The sequence below is a fragment of the Heteronotia binoei genome, chromosome 1, assembly GCF_032191835.1.
Source record: "Heteronotia binoei isolate CCM8104 ecotype False Entrance Well chromosome 1, APGP_CSIRO_Hbin_v1, whole genome shotgun sequence".
Lineage (NCBI taxonomy): Eukaryota > Metazoa > Chordata > Lepidosauria > Squamata > Gekkonidae > Heteronotia > Heteronotia binoei.
Genome location: NC_083223.1, coordinates 98,555,838 through 98,575,442, shown reverse-complemented (window position 1 = coordinate 98,575,442; position 19,605 = coordinate 98,555,838). Strand labels below are relative to the sequence as shown.

At 39.8% G+C, this 19,605-nt stretch overlaps 1 protein-coding gene across 1 annotated transcript in view; it reads left to right on the top strand.

Annotated features, from left to right (window-relative positions):
- SEC63 (SEC63 homolog, protein translocation regulator) overlaps nt 1-14,131 on the top strand; it is a 41,165-nt gene extending 27,034 nt beyond the window's left edge. The window contains exons 13-21 of the mRNA XM_060237827.1: nt 461-608; nt 2,464-2,546; nt 4,740-4,799; nt 5,304-5,474; nt 5,987-6,142; nt 6,874-6,975; nt 10,388-10,486; nt 12,365-12,469; nt 13,719-14,131. Coding sequence (XP_060093810.1) covers nt 461-608; nt 2,464-2,546; nt 4,740-4,799; nt 5,304-5,474; nt 5,987-6,142; nt 6,874-6,975; nt 10,388-10,486; nt 12,365-12,469; nt 13,719-13,862 — 1,068 coding nt within the window. The 3' untranslated portion in view covers nt 13,863-14,131. The remainder of the gene's footprint in view (nt 1-460; nt 609-2,463; nt 2,547-4,739; nt 4,800-5,303; nt 5,475-5,986; nt 6,143-6,873; nt 6,976-10,387; nt 10,487-12,364; nt 12,470-13,718) is intronic.
- Nucleotides 14,132-19,605: the final 5,474 nt, after the last annotated feature.

Below are 19,605 nucleotides of genomic sequence, written 5' to 3'. Positions count from 1 at the left end.
CCATAAATGTCCATGGCTGTTGTTCTTCTAGAAAGTTTTGCTGTAGTTGAGGGAGAGGATAAAGAGCAGTCATCTCCGTTTTGAACTATTTAATACTTAAAGCAATCGTACTGTTTTGGGTACAACACTTGTGGTCAGGGCTTTTTTTCTGGAAAAAGAGGTCCCAGAACTCTCAAGGGGGAAATGAAGGGGAAACACTTGGGTGCCCTTCCTGAACTTTGAAACACATTTTTGAGAATTTTGTTTCCACAAAGAGGTTCTGGAACTTTGTTCTGCCACATTGCCCCAGAAAAAAAAGTCCTGCTTGTGGTCTTTTTTAATATCAGTAATGCTTTGCATACAATTTTTTAAAATTGCAATAACATCCTTGACATTGCATAGTGTGAAACTATTCCAGGTTCAAATTAACGGTGTTTATACAACAAAATATTAATGTTTTTGTTTTGTATATTTAACACAGTACAAAATTAAGACTATACAAGATTTGGTGAGTTTAAAAGCATCAGATCGTCACAATCTACTGCACTTCCTTGAAGATGAAAAATATGAAGAAGTTATGGCTGTCCTGGGAAGTTTTCCTCATATTACTATGGATATAAAGTCCCAGGGTAAGAAATCATATTGCTCTAAGTATGTGCTGCAGGGTTGAATCTGAAGTCCATCTCTAACAACCTCTAATTTGCTCAAGGAACAGGACAGTTTTTATCTGCGCCCTATATTATTTAACCTAGGAGTCTGTGAGAATTGTAGGATAGGAAAATAATGTGGACCTTTCATCTCCTCAGAAATTCCCCTTGTAGAATTCTTCAAGGCAGGGGTGTCAAACATGCAATCTGAGGGCCGAAAGGCTCCTGGAGGGCTCCTATCAGGCCCCCAAGCAACTGGCTGTCATCTGCTTCCTTATCCCTATATCTTGTTTCCTTCTGCATAACAGTTTGCTTTGCAGGGCTTGCTCAGTTGCTGAGGACCTACAGAACAAAACCTCTGTTTCTCCATTGGCTGAGGTTCCTCCCTTGGGGATGAAGGGTGGGTGAGGCAGAGCTTGTTTTCTCAGGCTCTCTCAGTCACACAGCAGAGCTACTTCCTTCTATTGGCTGAGGCTCGTCCCCCCCCTTCCATCTCTGGGGAAGGAAGAAAGAAGCCAAAGCTTCTCTTGCCCAGTTCCCTGGATCCCATGGGAGAAATACAAAGAAAGCACCTTTAAGACCAACAAGTGCTAACATTTTAAGCATGGTTTAAGTTAAAAAATGTGTTTGTCTGTGTCTTTTATAAAGTTTATATCTCTGCTACCTAATCTTAAATAGGTACATACATGGCCCGGCCCACCTTGACATGGTCCGGCCCAACAAGGTCTCATTTATGTCAGATCTGGCCTTCATAACAAATGGGTTCAACACCCCTGCAGGTGTTGGGGGCTTGAGCAGATGACACGCACCCCTCCCTGGACATTCACTTGTTCTTGCTGTTCCATCTCTTCTGGAGCCGCATACCTCCTCCACATGCTGATTTTTAGATTTTTTTCTGCTTGGGTTAATTTAAATTATTCATTGTCGGGAGTACTTTGGAGACCCCCTACAATGTTTTTGACCCATTTTGAGTCTTTGTCATCTGCATGGGAGTAAGCCAGTTTACTCTTGGATACAATGATTTGTGCCCTGCTTCTCAGGCATTTCCTAGAGCAGCTAACATCATTCTAGGCACTTGCCTCTTCTCTCAGGCTTACTAATTCAAAAGGCAAGATATATCAGAGAAGAGGAGTAGATGAAAAATGTAGAAGGTCGTGAGCTTCACACTGTGAGAATGAAGTGAACTCTATATCTTGAGGTGGAGTCCTTCCTCTTTTCTGTTTTAACTCCCCCTTTTTATAAGAGCCCCGTGGCGCAGAGTGTTAAAGCTGAAGTACTGCAGTCCTAAGCTCTGCTCATGACGTGAGTTTGATCCCCAGTGGAAGCTGGGTTGAAATTTCAGGTAGCTGGCTCGAGGTTGACTCAGCCTTTCATCTTTCCGAGGTCAGTAAAATGAGTACCCAGCTTGCTGGGGGGAAAGTGTAGATGACTGGGGAAGGCAATGGCAAACCACCCCATAAAAAGTCTGCCATGAAAACGTTGTGAAAGCAACATCACCCCAGAGTCAGAAACAACTGATGCTTGCACAGGGGACCTTTCCCTTTCCTCCCTTTTATACCACTCCCCAGGAGCTACTTTGCAGGACAGAGTCATCTTGGAAGCGGCCTTATTTCCTTTGTGTGAAATTACCCTAATTACTTTGTGATGTTGAAAGACTGTTGTATCACCTGTGCTACTAAGTTCAGCGTGTGGTCCTGACTTGGACTAATTGCTGGTTTGCATATTCTAAGCAAGATTAAATTTGTGTCCTTCACTGGTTAGTAATTTATTTATGTGAGCTAAGTAATTTGGAAACTTAAAGTAGTTTGAAATTTTCATTTCTTCAACATTACCTCAGTTTTGGATGATGAAGACAGCAACAACATCACAGTAGGATCCTTAGTTACAGTTCTGGTCACTCTAACAAGGCAGACAATGGCAGTAAGTATTCTTATTTTTCAAAGTGTTCTTGGAATTATTTAGTGTCACTAGAGCCAGTTTGGTGTAGTGGTTAAGTGCATGAACTCTTTTCTGGGAGAACAGGGTTTGATTCCCCCACTCCTACATGCAGCTGTTGATGTGGTCTTGGGTCAGCCATAAGTTCTCTCAAAGCTGTTTTACTCGAGCAGTTTCTTGAAAAAGCTCTCTCAGCCTTATCTACCTCACAGGGTATCTTTTGGGGGGAACGGAAGGGAAAGGAGATTATCAACCGCTCTGAGACTCCTTCAGGTAGTGAAGGAAGGGGTATAAATCCAATCCATTCTCTTCTCTTCTTCTAACTGGTTAATGCTTTTTAGGTGAAAGAACCAGATTTTCCATTCAACAGTGTCTTTGGGTTCTTTGAAAAGATGCCATATTTGAAGCATGACTGTTAGTTACTAATATCTATTTCCATGGCTTTGTATACTCAAACAAAAAGTCTGTATAAGACAACCAAGATTCTGTGACTAGAAAAGCAAATTTGCATAAGATACCCAAGGTGTAGAGTTCGGCCTATGCTGATAATGGAGAGGGATAATGGTGTATGTATTGAAGTCCCTTCCCTCTTGCCTTGTGACTGGAAATCATTGTCAGGATTTCTTCTTGTGTGTTGCATATTTATCAAAGGTTGAACAAAACTTGAGAGCAGTTTACAACAACTGGTTATCAAACTGCAATTTTTATCCTGTTGCTATCTGTGACACCCTTGTCCACTCACACAGAGTGCTTTCCACCCTCTGCAAACCTCTGTTATTCAGGTTACAAGTTATATGTTTGGACATCACATGTGGCCACCTTTCTTGTCTCTTTTCAAATCTACAGAGAACCATGACCACCTCACAGCTCATGCCCTCTCTCTCACTCCCAGAAACATCCACAGACAGGGTAGCTCAACCCCCTTTAATTATCAGCCCTCACTCACCCAGAGCTATTGGGGCTCAAACACTTCCAATCATTCCCTGCCACCATTCATTTATATCCTAGAATATCTGTACATAGACTGAGATAGTACATTGTGTGTGTGCGCGTGCTTCTTTCCCTTAGACACTCAGCCCACAGGTTTAATCAAAACTAAATTTTATTTATAAGAACAAAACAGTGAGGAAAGTGAAGTCTAAGAAACAACATTTCACTTCCACTGAACTTTTGAACTGAGGTCCTGTATTGACAATTGGGATCTTTTAGTTACAAATTTATTGTTTTCAGCCTATTCCAAGCAGCTTTTCTATACAGTCCCCCTCAGTCAGAAGAACACTTTTCACCTCAGCTTAACCCGTAACTGTCGTTTCTCAGCTGCTGTTTTTCAAGTCTTTTTATCTCAACATTCTGTCCATTCTCATTGGTTGCTCATGGAGAGAGGCAGAACTTAGCCTGTCAGTCACACCATTATATAGGGACTCAGAGGAGTTTGAATTTCACTGTCCATCATAACATGAGAGCCAGTTTGGGGTAGTGGTTAAGTGTGCAGACTCTTATTGGGGAGAACCAGGTTTGATTCCCCACTCCTGCACTTGCAGCTGCTGGAATGGCCTTGGGTTAGCCATAGCTCTTGCAAGAGTTGTCCTTAAAAGCGCAGCTTTTGTGAGAGCTCTCTCAGCCCCAACCACCTCACAGGGTATCTATTGTTGGGGAATAAGATAAAGGGAATTGTAAGCTGCTCTGAGATTCTGATTCAGAGAGAAGGGCAGGTTCAGTGTATAAATTTGCAGACTTCTCCTCAGTGAATACAGCTCTAATATAATCCTGAGTGAGTAGGGAATGGGAAGTAGAAATACAGATTCCAGTGAAACAAACACCAGCCTATACAGAGTCAGGATTTCATACATAGCATCACATGCATAGACGATGAAGATCATTCTACTATGCTCAGTGAGTGCTGTTGTAGATCCAAGTAGCCGGTGTGCTATTTAGAACTTTGGATGTTTAATATATATATTTGAATGCTTATATGGGAATCTCTCAGTGAGAGGCTGCTGTAACATCCTTTTTTCTAAAGTAAATGTTATATCTGATGAATGTGAGATCTTGAATAATCATTAAATTCTTCTAAGTTTTTAAATATGTGAGGATTAAATAACATTTAACTAGAATATATGTTTTGATCTCATTGATAGTACAGGAAAACTAAAAGACATTGTTTGCTTCTCTGTTTAGGAAGTGTTTGAAAAGGAACAGTCTACCTGCTCAGCCGAAGAGCAACCTGCAGATGATGGGGTAAGTCAAGAACTTGAAGCCCGTAGATTTTAACCAAATCAAATGGAAGTCTGCCTGTGTAAGAAGGCATACTGAATAAGAGCATGATAGAACTCCATTGCACAGCATTAAGGCCAGACTCTGGGTCACTGTGTGTGTGTGTGGGGGGGGGGGGGGGTAATCCCTTGTACAGACATCACTGCTAAGAGAAACCAGGGAGATTTCTTCAGCCTTACTATCACAGTGCCTTGATGCCTCCTCTACTGGTTATCTTCTGACTTAACCACCTGGCAAGTAGGTTGTCAGGTAGCCTCTTGCCAGGCTCCATAGCACCCTGCTTGACATCATGCTGAAATGGTTTTCAGAGTCCCAGCACAGTTCTTGCACCTGCCCTTGCATACAGATCCTTGGGGCTGCTAGTGTTGTTATGAGTTGTTGTTATGCGTTGCTTGTTGAGATTTTCCTTAGACATTTGGAATGTTGAAGCAGCTATTCTAACGTTATCCTTGCCTTTTGTGGTTACAGCAAGGAGATGCTAACAAAATTAAGAACAAAGGATGGCAGCAAAAGAATAAAGGCACAAAGAAGGCTTCAAAGTCAAAGAAAAAGAAACTATTGAAGAAAAAACCTGCTCCTGCACCTCTGCAGCAAACAAAGCAGCAGAAGCAAAAGCAAGCAAATGGGGTAGTTGGGAGTGTATGTCAACCCAAATGCATAAGGGGGGCGGGGGAGGATTATTATACAGGTAGTAGAAAGTGCAGTATAAAGCTCTAGGTAAGGCCTTGGGAAAGAGCCTGGCAGAATTTGAACTTACCCTCCTTCAAAGAATTACAGAAATTGTTGGAAGGGGTGGATTGGTTCTTGGCACATTTATTAATCAAACTGGTTCTGAGAAACAGCAAACTCCCCTTAGGCCTTTTGTATGCATCATGATAGCCGAAAGTCCTTTCTATTTCAATCATACAATTATTATTTAATAAATTGGTTTCTTTCTTTATTTGATTTGCAGATTTAAAGTGTCACTCTTATATAAAATAGTCTCTAAATGCACCTGAGAGACAATTTATAAGGTTACAGTAATCCATGTAGCAAAATGTTGCATACCAAAGTAAAATTTCAGCTTCAGCTATCAATCTCAGATAAAAAGCTCTTGAATTCTGCCATTTGCCTAAACTAAAAGAAATTGCATGTGGATTTTTCCCCTTTAGGAAGTTGTAAAGGAAGAGGATGATGAAGCTTCTGATAAAGGAAGTGAATCTGATGAAGATGACACTAACAGAGATTCTCTAAGTGACAAAGACGATGGAAGCGATAGGGATTCTGACAGAGAGCCTGATGAAAAGCAAAGCAAGGATGATGAAGCTGTAAGTGTCACTTCCCATTGCATGATGTCATTACTGTGAGGCTGGAGAATAGAACATCATGTACAGCATGTGTTCCATGTGTCACCAGGAAAACTCTTCTCTGCCCTTGGTCAAGGTACTCACTAGCAGAAGGAGGGGGAGAATACTGTTTTCTGTGAATAGAGAATGATACAGAACACAGAGGCTTCTCAAAAAGGTGTAATTAGTGTGGTTAGTTAGTGAAGGGGCTTGCTGCAAAACTCCGCATATGAAATCTCTGCTTGTATCTGTGATGGGACACAGCACCATGTTGCACAGGTTTGCATACATTTGGTCCTAGAACTAGAGTCCCAGAGAGCTAGCCCCTCTGTTTTATTACAACTGAGAAAACTGATGAAAGCCTTCAAATAATTGGAATGAAAATAACTTGAGAAAATCATCACTTTGGCTGTAGAATGCAGCAGTGCAGCAGGTTATTTCTTACTGTAGCATAGAGGGGTATTAGAGGATTATGTTGAAAGCATTTATTGATACAGTACCATATACTAGTTTAAGGGAGATGTATCACTTTTCCAAAAGAACTGATTTTCTGCCCTTTCATAGATGTCAGCAATAGTCAGATGAATGTGGCATTCTTTCAAGCATGAGTGTGTTCACATGTTCATGTTTCCATGCTGAAACGGGAAGTGGTGTGCTTTTTTAAGGAGGTAGAATTTAACTATATTGACTTCTGCTATTTTTGTCCTCATCAGGAATGGCAAGAATTACAGCAGAGTATACAGCGAAAGGAACGAGCTCTTTTGGAAACCAAATCAAAAATAACCCATCCTGTTTACAGTCTCTACTTTCCTGAGGTCAGCTAATAGATAATTGCAATAACAATGAAACTAATACAATACATCATGATATGATTCTCATTTTGCCCTATTATGGCACTATGTCTAGATATCAAAATGCTTTGTTACTTTTTTTCTTGTATATTGTCTTTGAAAGATTGATTTCTTAATAGTTCTTCAAAAAATCGAGAGTGGGCCACAGGGCTTTAAAACAACAGTGCAGAATACCAGCAGCTTGGTGATAGTCCTCCTTACCTACAAATAAAGTATGCCTCTTGTGTATTCCCAGAATGTCATGCAGGAGACCCTCCAAGTGGGTTAAGCTCCTAGGCTTGTATGGGGATATTGCATTGCTGAAATCTGCTTCAGTTACAGTTAAATCTGCTTCAGTTACAGCCTTCAGATTTTCCTCTTCTTTCTCATTGCAGCATGTTTGCCTGGGTTTCGCTGAGGCACTCTGCCTTCTAGTTACTCGACTAAGCAAGTTCTGTTTTCTGAGTAGATCTAATTACTGCACAGATTGTGGTTTTGACATTTTCCTATGGAAGCTTGCCCTCAAAGTCAAACTCAACACACATACTGATTCCCTGGCATGCTTATGTTTGCTATCCATCTGTTTAAAAGGAACATTGCCCACAAGCAGGTAGCTTGCCAACTTTAACTAGATACATACCCTAGATTGCAACCAGTTATCTACTCACACTGTAAATTTTTCAAATCAGAAAAATACATCCTCTGTGTCAAGCAGTGCCAAATATAGGCCTACTTCCTTAGATCTGTCTGACGCATGGGATCACATTATGAATTTCTTCAAGTTGCGTCTAATAGTCTCATTAATATTGGCTTGCCAACTAACAGTTTACTCTTCACCCATCTGCCATAGTTGAGTACAGAAGACTGTAACTGGCCATTGTAATTAATATTTTAACGACACAACAGCCTTTATTTTCTGTAAACAATTGCCCTGTTTAATCCCTGTTTGGAGAATGTTTGTACCATCTAAGAATGCAAATCAATATGTGTTACCTTTAACAAGACCTGTTTGGTGGAAATTGGAAGCCCATTGGTGTTCTCTTCCAAGATGAAACAAAGCATTACAAAATCGGGCTGAGCTGACTAGAATTCTGGAAGAGAAACAGCCAAAATAGGGCAGGGCAGATAAGAACAATGTTCTGGTCCTTACTTTTGTTCTTATGCAAGTATATGTTAACTAGGCCTTTTGGTATCTTCATTGATCTCTTGTTATGGCAAAAAGTGCACACTTGCCAAGTTTCACATGGTTGCTTGTAAAAAGCAACCATGTGAAACTTAATAGTTTGCTCTGTTTCACTCCAGTAGCATATATCTAAATTCTTTCCCTGTTTAAGAGTGTATATGCTAAGGACCATTAGTTTTCTTCCTAAAGTGGACTCAATTTTACAAGTATACATTTTTTTAAAGTGAGGAAGTCAGCTAAAACTGTTACTTTGTTAGCTTCATAGGCTCAAAGCTCCAGGATAGCAAGTTTTTAGGCTGCTGGTTAACTCTGTGTGTGTGCATATATTTTGCTTAGTATTAATACAGAAGGCAAAAATACAAGATGATGACATTGCTGTCTAAATGAAATGAGGACGCATATGGAAAAGGTTGCTCTTTATCAATGTCAACACAGGTAGCACAGAATTTGCTTCAATAGCAAGACTATTCAGAGTTCATTTCAGAGTTTTATATAAAGTGGTGTCTCAGGCAGAGGTCAAGCTCACAGTGTTTTCCATCCTTTGTGAGGTTGTCATTGACTGAAATTCACCCCAGGGCAGAACAGAGAGAAGTGGTGTGATGAAGGGCAGGTGCATAAGGCTCAGTAATTTATTTCTGTGTGGTTTTTCTCCTGGAGAGTTTTCTCATGGAGCTTGTTCTATTATGTTGTAATGCATTCTTCATGGGTCTGCCTTTAAAAACAACTTGGAAGTTCCAGCTGGTGCAGAACACCACAACCCAGTTACTGTTAGATGCTAGGCAAAGTATGCAATTACACCCATTTTCCAGACACTTCATTGGTTATCTGTCAGATCCAGGAACTAATTATCACACACAAAATCCTTTGTGGGCTTGGACCCTTGTATCTGCCGGACCACCTGTGTTGTTGCTTCCAGTTTGTGAAATGGCCTGCCTGAGGAGGTCAGGAAATTCCCACTTTTCTACTGTTCTGCAGAATATGCAAGATAGAAATGTTCAGGGGGGCATTTTGAAAAGGGATTCAATCTGTGATAGAATGGAAGAGTCCAGGAAGGTACTTTTATAATGGAATAGGACTGTAATCTACTGCAATGATTATTGTAGGGGTCATCTGCTTTTACTGCATTATTTTATAGCTTGTAATCCACTTTCTATATCATTTATTGTATAGCTTGCCTTAGTTTGTTGTTTGCTTTGTTCTCTAATTCTATAAGCCTGGTCCTATTGCATTCTTCACTGATTGTTTTATGGTGTCTGATTTCCCTCTTTATATCCTGTAATCCACCTTTAGTATCAGTGAGAAAGGCAGATTACAAATAAAGTAAATATTTTTTCTGTCCTTTCTTTTCTCTAGACAATTTAGGCTAGTTATCACAAATGGAACGGAAGGTAGGATACCTGTGTCTCAACTGTACCACTTCAGGGAGAAGGCTAAACTAGAAAAACCCTTTTCATGGCATACTTTTCTATGTGCAGGGAAGCTTTCTGAGTGATGGGGCATTTGGGATCTACCTGCAATCTAAAGTGACACATCAAGAAACAGCTTTGCTGCATCCTGTGTGCTTTGTTAGAGCTAGTTCTTATTACCTGCACTTTTAAAAAGAAAAGTGAATATAGATTACTTGGAAGAGCATCTTCTCTAATCCCTCTGCCTTAGAACTGGACTTGGGACAAAGTATTGGGTCACTTGGCTTCTAATGACCAGCAATCTAGAGGCAAAAAAGAGGGAAAGTACTAGATGATAGGGAGATGCAGAGATAAACCTGAAGGTGGTACTTTGAGATTTATTTTTGAAGAGGTGTTAAAAAGACCAAGGTGTTTCCGTATTTTCTTTGAAATACTTTTTAATAGAAGCATTTTCCCCCTGAAATCCTGTCCCTGGCAGTCTTTCTCCATCTTATCAAAACAGATTGGGCTTTTTAATAGCTCTTCAGGAGTGAATTTATCTGGTACAAGTTTGTGGCTCCCCTTTCTGTGGGTTTCCTCCTATCTTTGAGAATTACTTTTTGATCCCCTGGTGTCTGTGGCTATGCAATATGTGATGGAGGCCTTCTACATCTCACCTGTGCAGCAGCAGGTCAGCCCAACTAGACCAAGTGCCTGCTGAGATGCCCTGCCTAAGAACTGTGAAACTCCAAATCCAGCTTGCCTAACAATGCACCAATAAGTATTTATAGTTTTCTTTAATCCTGATTTGTTCCCCTTTCTTCTACAGGAAAAACAAGAATGGTGGTGGCTATATATTGCAGATAGGAAAGAACAAACATTAATATCCATGCCATATCATGTGTGTACACTAAAAGACCGAGAAGAGGTAAAGTATCTTGTCAGTTTCCTCTGTTCATTTAAGTAGTTGTAAAGGTATTTTAAAGATTATGCTCTGGACTAGATTGGAATGCCTACTAACATTAGCGATGACATTGATAGGTTGAAAACACACACCGCAAGGGTATTTATTTATAAACTACTTTAACTTTTCCAGCCAGGATGGAGAACTACCCCCTAACCCCCAAGGGTAGGCAAGAAACTTCACTGCGGTTAAACTGATTTTTAAACTTGAAGTGCCAGTTTGAGGAATGGTTAAGAGTGGCAAACTCTAATCTGGAGAACTGAGTTTGATTCCCCACTCCTTCACATGCACCTGCTGAGTGATTTTGGGTCAGTCACAGTTCTCAAGAGCAGTTCTCTCAGAGAACTCTCACAGGCTGTCTTTTGTGGAGGGAGGAAGAGAAGGAGATTGTAAGCTACTTTGAGACTCCGACTGAAGGGCGGGGTATAAATCCAGTCTCTCTCTTTTCTTCTTCTAAATGAAAACCACCTCCAAGGGAAAACCTCCCTGTTTGCTACTGGAAGACATACCCTTGTTCAAAATTTTCTTGTAACCAGATGTTGCTTGTAGTTTTCCTGCAATATGTTGGAGCAATGTGGGCATCATATGTGTTATTTGGAAGTGCCTATTCAGTTTATTTCAGTGAAGTACACATTTTGTATCAGGTAAATTTTGGGTAGTCAGGAGCTTACAAGATCACAGTTCTATTTACTTTCTCTGTACTCTGTCATCTCTCTATTCAGAAGTCGCCACTCTACTGCTTTCAATGCTTCCTCCTTCCACAACTGCCCTTCCAACTATTGTCTCCAGCCAGATCACTGTCCATCCTTGAGCATCTTGAGGGAGTCTCTGATTGAGATCTCTTTCACAACCTCTTCAGTGAGCACTGTGTTCTGACCTGTAAACGGCTGGTAAAGGAGATAAAGCATTAGGATGGGAACAACGCTGGAACTGTTAGAGGCCAGATTCTCAGACTAGCTTATTGGAAACAACCATTTCATAGAATCATAGACTTGGAAGGGATCTTCAGGGTCATCTAGTCCAACTCCCTGCACATTGCAGGAAATTCACAAATACACTACCCCCAGTGACCCCTGCTCCATGTCCAGAAAATAACACAAACCCACCAGAATCCCTGGCCAAACTGGCCTGGAGAAAACTGTTTCCTGATGCAATCAGCATTTCCTTGGACATGTAAGAAGGGGCCTTGAGAACGAAGCACTGATGCAACCCTTTAACAAAGAAAATCTAGCATTAGTATGAAATAGAATTGTTAATGGACTGAGAAGTACATGTTAAGGGAAATCATTTTTAAAAATCTTAATATAAAAAACTGGCACAATAACAATCCTGGGAGGTAGGCCATGATTATTCACATTTGCAGATGGATAACTGAGAGGGCAAGCTGCTCCAGCATACATCATTAGCATGAGAAACTGTAAGGCTCAGATTAACATTTGCCTTCTGTATACTTATTCCCAAAATGCATGTATATTGAAATATGAACTGTTATATCAGCACAATAATACCAAGGCAAGGTTGTTTCTAAACACTGCAGGTGATTCCTATGTATATTTACTAAAAATGCATATTTACTAAAAAGTAAAGTGAAAAGGGACACAGCTCAGTTGCAAAATCCATTTTTTATGTGGATGAGGCCAAATCAGTCCTTAGGGTGTAGGCCTGGGGAAAATGTCTACTTAAGAGCTGATCACAACATATGACTTACTGAATCTGTTAAACACATGAGAAAGAGAAACGGCAAGAATGTATTCCTTTAAAAAAAATTTCAACAGAAGCTGTTTTATAACTGTTTCCTAACTGCCTGTTAATAACTTGATGCTATGAATGATTTTTTTCTAGGTAGAATTAAAGTTTCCTGCACCTGGCAAACCTGGAAACTACCAATATACAGTTTACCTAAGATCAGATTCCTATATGGGCTTGGACCAGATTAAACCGTTGAAGGTAGTCTTTCTAGCATTTGGGGGTGGGTGAGTGGGTTGTAGTTTTATTTTTTGCTTCAAATCCATCTCTTAAGTTAAAGGTATCACTGTGTAGAACTGAATTTGGGTTGCCATAAGTTGAGTGACATGATGGCATTTAACACACAGAGAACTGAATTGCATACAGTATTGTAATGTTTCCATATATATTATAGTCATTAATGCTGGATTTTCCATGAGTTCAAAGTCTGTTAACAATTTTATTAACCTGTTTTGTCTCACTTTCAAGAGGACTAATAGTCTAAATTCTTAATAGTCATTGAACAAATACAAGTATTAATGATATAAACTCAAAAGAAAATGGTCTTCAAAATATTTGCTTTACACTTTCTCCCTATAAGCGGAGAATGTGCTGTATTGCATGCCTTCAGATAATTTATTTCAGAGTTATTGCAGCTTTGCATCTCCCAACCACTGACACCAGTTTTATTGGTGAAGGGGCTTGGTTACCGATTCTTAAGAGAAACCCGTCTTCTTGCCCATGACTAAGGGTGCTCTCACAGATGCCAAATAATGAAATTCAGTCAGCAACCCTTCGCAACTGGATGCTGCCATTTCACACAGTAAAATCCAGTTGCAAAGTGCATTGAAAGTGGAATAAAAGTATGTCATTTAGTGTGTGTGAAAGCACTCTGTCTACTCAGGACCTTTTCGTGAGGAACTTCGTCAAAAAGCATTTTTAAAGTCCAAATACATAATGCTAATCAGCTCTCCTTGTACATCCTTTTCTGCTTACAGTCCTGTCTACCACAGGTAGTCTTTTTGCATTGTAGGGAAAGCATTAAGATATAATAGGAAACACTTAGCTTTGCTGTAAGTGCCCTAAGGATGTGTTGTTTCTGTGGAGCCACTTCAGCCTGGCCGTCTTTATATTGATGTTGGCCAGAGATGTAGAAATAACTTCTAATTCTCAGAGTACTAGTCTTTTGTCTTGGTATTTAATAGTACAATCTATAAACCAATTAAATAAGTTTTATTGACTTGCTGCTGGAGGGAGGAGTCTCTTTTAAGGTGGCCATTGAATAAGAGGATTGGGTTGTTGTTAGCCTTGCCAGTGCTGTATTTTCTTGCGGTTAGTGGTTTACGCCGCATATGTTGTGATAAAACACGTCCCAGTGCGTCTTCACAATCCTGTCTTGCATAAAAATTAAAATGTCTTTGTGTTCTTCCGCCATCCTTTTCTGGACAATCACCCTAAACTCTGTTTACAGTTGGAAGTCCATGAAGCAAAACCAGTGCCAGAGAATCATCCACAATGGGAGACAGCAATAGAGGGCGATGAGGACCAGGAAGACAGTGAGGGTTTTGAGGACAGTTTTGAGGAAGAGGAGGAAGAAGAAGAGGAGGATGACTAAACACACTTTGAACTAACTACGTACATTTCTTGGGACATCTCTGCAAACTGGCCTCTGGGACTGGATAAACAAACAATGCAGGAGTACTGACAGAATGGATTTTTAAAGTTTCTCTTTACCAATTATGAGTGCTTTATGTAACTTCCCAGTGGAAATCTGTCAATCATTTGGCATAACCTGGAAGATGCTTATGGCTCTCTACAGCCTCCAAGTACAGGACAATGCATTTATTTCAACTGAAAAAAAAATAAAAACTTTTTTATTCTAAATGTTCATAAGTGTGGGCTATGTTGTCTGATCAACTTTTGGTCCAATATATAAAGAGGTACCATTATGACAGAGAAGCAGTCTTTAAATCAACTTTTCACACTAGAAAGTTTATTTTAGAAATTGTTTAAAGTCTCCATTTGCATTTAACCACCTCTTGAGTTCCTGTCTTGGTAAAATCCAAGAGGTCTTTTGCAGTGCTACACAAACATTACTGAAGTTGATTATTATTCTTGGCTATAAGCTTTGTTTTGCTTACTTTGGACATCGGAAACTAGCATCCTGTCCTTTGTAGGGTACATTCCATGTTGTCATGAGGGCTGCTATTCGGGACTTAACCTACTCTTATGGGTTGGGGGCGGGGGGAGAATGACTGCCAGAAGTCTTGCGCAGATATGTATTTCTTGACTAGGAAACCTATTCTCAATTCCTTAAAACGTGTTTAGCATCTTATATTGGCAATTCATACAGAATTTATTTCTTTGGATAAAGCTGTATGTATAAAATGAACCATGGAACCAGATGTTAGGCGCACACACACATGCGTGTAAAGCAATGGATTTTGTAAAATATACCTTTTGTAAAAGGTAAACGCTGAAATTCTATCTTTTAACCTACCTTACCCTTCCACAAGGCTTTAAATCAGACATACACAGACATGCTGGTATGTTTTTTGTATTTATTGAATAATTAAAAATAAACTAGTCTAAATTTGATAGAACTTTGCATTGTAAAAGTGAATTTTTCCTCTCTATGGAGGGTTAAACCAGGGATTTAGCATGGAGAGCCAGGCTTGATTCCCAACAATTTCTTTTGATTTTTAAAGTGTATTGCTGAGGGGTTTTTTTTGTTGAAGGATAAACAGGATCTTACAGTAAAATTTATTTTTTTCTTTCCACATGTAAAAGCAATGACTTTATTGATGTGGTTGGACGCTATAGAAAAACATCCAATGTCAATCACTAAGTGCTGAGGGAACTACAAGGCTGAAATATGTTGTGACAAATACTTTTGCTCTATAGCAAAAATGTCCATATAGTGGAACACGCCCCAAATCCAAAAGAGCTGCTCACTAATTTGTGACCTTGTTTATTAAATAGAGCAGGGGTGGCCAATGGTAGCTCTCCAGATGTTTTTTTGTCTACAACTCCCATCAGCCCCAGCCATTGGCCATGCTGGCTGGGGCTGATGGAAGTTGTAGGCAAAAAACATCTGGAGAGCTACTATTGGCCACCCCTGAAATAGAGGATTGTCACTTTAAATGCAACTTTCATTGATATTTCTTTGTAATTGCAGTAGTTGCAAATAAAATTTGGAAAATATCCTAATGGTGAAAATGGCTTCATTTAAAATGCTTCTTTATTAAGATGCTCGAAGTCTAAATTGCAGTGGTTTCAGTCTAAAAGAGGATGCATGCCATGCCACATGTATGTAATACATTGGTGTTAGAAGTCATTTTCCTGATCTGTTGCATACTGCAACAGTCTATTCATAAGAATAGGGTACATTCCATAAGAATAGACTGAAACTCTCATGTTGTTTACTCTTGAGCAGCCAAACAACAAAAAGAGGTTTATGGTACAAAACAGTTGGGGGCAGCAAATGAACCCTTCTTCAGATTAAACAGTAGTTTGAATCCTAAGAACCATGAATGGGAGTGCAGCACATGGGATGGATCTTCCTGCCTCCCCTATTTTCTGCAGTCCTCAGTCCCTTGAAAAGTGACTTCTGAGGAGGTGCAGAGCCTTCGGGAAGGACATGGGATGTAGTGGAGGGGCTGGAGTTCAAGTGGGATATCCACAGAAAATATGAACTCTCTTTGCACAAATGGAAGAGCTTTCTGTTTTTCAAATCAAAGTTTCCTGGCAGTTTCAAATCCCAAGTTCCTACTAGAGCTGGACTTGTTTAGTTATACCCCTTCACAGAAGGTTGGAGCCCTGTCCTGGCTACCTGACAATATCTGAATGATAAAAGTATTTTCTAACTCCTTTTTGTCATATTCATACTTCTAGGTGTACAGTTGCAAAAATGTTAGATGTCCTCCTGACAAAGGTAACGTCAAGAGGCCCCCTATGCCAACCTACAACAGGTTTTTTAAAAGTTTCCCAGTTCTAGGGTTTTTGGGGGGGGCTCTGGATGGAAGTAGATAATGGTCTATCCTTCAGTTTAGATTAAGGAAACAAAAAGAGGTTCTCCATACATACCTTGGAGTGGATTTCAACCCCATCTCAGACCAGGTCTGGTTTCTTTTCAGTTTCCTCCCTCTTGCCTGAGAGTGACCAAGGCAGCATTCTTATTCTCCCATTACCCAATGTTTACATGCTTCTAACAGGCATTTGGGGATAACAATGCCTGGTCACCCAGACATGCCTTGTATTCAAAGTATTTGGTAGCTACAACAGTGAAGGGGGTTGCTATTAGCTGACAATTCAAAAGGAGCATTGAAAGGCTTTGTTTAGTAGAAGCCGCTCCCACCCCCACCACATATTGCAGTTCAGCACTTTCCAGCAGGGGAGGCAAGTGTACAGGGAAGGAAAACATTTGCTAAATGGAGTTGTGTAGTGCTTTTAAAAGTTCTCAGCTCTCCCTTCAAAAGGACAAACTGAAAATCAGTATGTTGGTAGTATATCCTATTAACCTTGATCAGGTGATTTTTTTATATAGCCATAAATCTAATTTTATATTCTAAACTTTTCTGTGATGTAGGCTAAACTAGTGGAAAGAGACCTGTGTTAAAGCATTGTCTTAAAATTGTAACTGGGCTACAGTATTCTATGATATGATATTGTTTGGTGTAACTGCTGGCATATGTAATGGGAGACTGATAGTCATAACAGCCGTGCCTGAACTGGGAGCCTGCTGTAGATGTGGTTTGCATGTTTTAAAAATATCTCCGTAACGAGGGCCAGAAAACTGCATTGTTACATATGAGATGAAATTATTGAAATCCAGTATCATCCATGGAAATGTGAGAAACTACTGATGGAGATCCCTAGATATTCCAACTCTCATACAGTTTTTAATAACTTGTGTGCACACAGTTCAATTATAGATATGAAACTAAGCAATAAAAGCTTCAATATTCAGTGAGCTGCAGCTTAAACTTTCTGCTCCATCTGATGGCAGAAAGGGTTGAGCTGATTTAAAAACTTGTAAAACTGCTAAATGGTGGGTCCTGCACACCATGACTCCAGTGGCAGCTCAGCCAGTGTCTCAGGCTGAATACCAGGTCAGCAGTGCCTAAGCTAATGGACACAGTGCTCTGAAAAGCTGAATGCTGTGAACTGCTCAGGTTTTGCCCTTTTCCTCTTCTGATAAACTGGCAGACCCACTCTTCCTGCAAGACTTAATGACACTTCATCTTTTTACCACCTCAAGAACTGTCATAAAATGAGACCCATACACTGTGTTTCAGTTTAGTGCTATGACAGATGTAAAAAAGAACAACAGTTAAAGGTAGTCCCCTGTGCAAGCATGGAGTTGTTACCGACCCATGGGGTGATGTCACATGGTGGCGTTTGGACCAACTTTTTATGGGGTGGTTTGCCATTGTTATGACCACAGACTTCAGCTGCAAGATCACATCAAATGAACTCTAATGGTAATAAACAGGCAATAAAAATTGAAGTGGGCTGCAGAAAATCATGATACTCCACCATTGTTTACCTGTCCAAAACTCAGTGCTGTGCTGCTCAGTTGTAAGACTGGCTCTACGGTAGCATAATGGATTTGGTCTGGGTCAGAGCAGCTTTGCTTGTTGACAAGCCTCTGCAGGCACTGATCACTTTAAAGCCAACCTCTTTCCTGCTGTGCTTCTTCAAAGTAAAATCCATCACCTAAAATACAAACTCCTTTTAATGTGAACTAATCTGTGCTTTACAAACCAGGTTTCTGCTACTCAGTTAAATGCTTAAGTGACTGGATTTAATTTAATTACTCCTATTTGGTGGTTGAGCTGTTTGCAACAATGAGGTTTAATATGAAATAATTTTATATAATTACCATCAGTGGGTTCAAAGCCAGTATTAGGAAGCAACTCTGTCAAACTGCATCAGCTTTGGCTATAATTTTTTTCTTTTAAAATATGTGAAAAATGCTTTGTCTCTTGTACAAGGTGCAGAATCCTTGCTTACACCTAGTGTATATACATAGTGATTCTGAATTTCAGTGCCATACCTACTAACACTTAAAGGAATCTGTTTATCCTTCGAAGCATATATGAAACCATCTCATCATTCAGGAAAACTATCTGTTTTCTTCAGCTTTGATAGGAACAGCACTGGGCTCTTTGTAATCTATGAAGATATTTTTAAGTATTAACACTTTCCCTCCCACATCCTTGAGAACAACCATGACACAAATGTATGTAATAAAGTTCAGATACAGATCTCTGAATTCTGCTTTATTTCTTTTGTCTGTGTATTCATCACTTGGTGCAGCTGTTCTTGGGCCATCTTGGATCAAATGCTGCAAAGAGAACTTTCCTTTCCTTACGTCTCTTACCATCGTCTTGAAAATTACTTTGAACAGAACACTTAAAAATACTGGGATGTCATGGACTATTAAGGCTCATTTACCTATTTACTGAAGATCTTTTGTCCAAGGTTCCATTAAAAAAAGGAAATGAAGTAGCAACTGAACAAATAAGTATTTTAGAAATGAAAACAATTTCTGTGTTCTTTCCAAATTAGATGTGGACATGGTTTGAATCCAAGATAAGCTTGCTTTACCTCAATAGATCAGACTCCTAGGAATATGAACTCAGCCCATTTAAGTGTTGATATAAGGGACTTACATAGCTGTCATGGAGATTCTGCATTCCCACACATCTGCAGTGAAGGGAGCACATGGTGGTGGAGTGTACAATCTTGAACAGATTAAGACTTATTCCAATTCTAGAACTTTCAACCTTCAAATGAGATTCTGACTTAGTAGTATTTGGGCTACTACTATAATCATTGCATTCTTAGGCCCAATCCATATGCAAAAGTTCATAATCTGATTTGTCATCAGTTAATTACTTTTGGCTCTATAAACAAACTCCAACTCTGGTGAATTCCCACCTCCCAACCCTATTGTGTTTGAAAATTCATAGTATAATTGTGTTTAAGATTCATATAGGGAGACTTCCTATCCCCCAAAACACATTCCTACTCAGTTGAGGAACTCAAGGGCATTCATCAAAACTACAACCTTAGTGCTCATGATGAGTTCTCATAAGACTGTAATTTTCAAGCAGTATTTTGAGGGAATGTATAGTTGCTTGCAAACTTATCAGGATTTTAAATGGGAAGCTTCTATAATTATAAACAATTCCAGGAAAGGCCCCCATGCTCTCCCATAGCTGAAGTCTACCTACAGTGCCTAACTGCTGAGGAATCTTGGTTCACTCATATTCTGGAAAGCACATGGGGTGATGGTGATACAACCTGCTTGAATGAAATGTGCTAGAATGTTTTCCAGGAGTTTCTTGGTA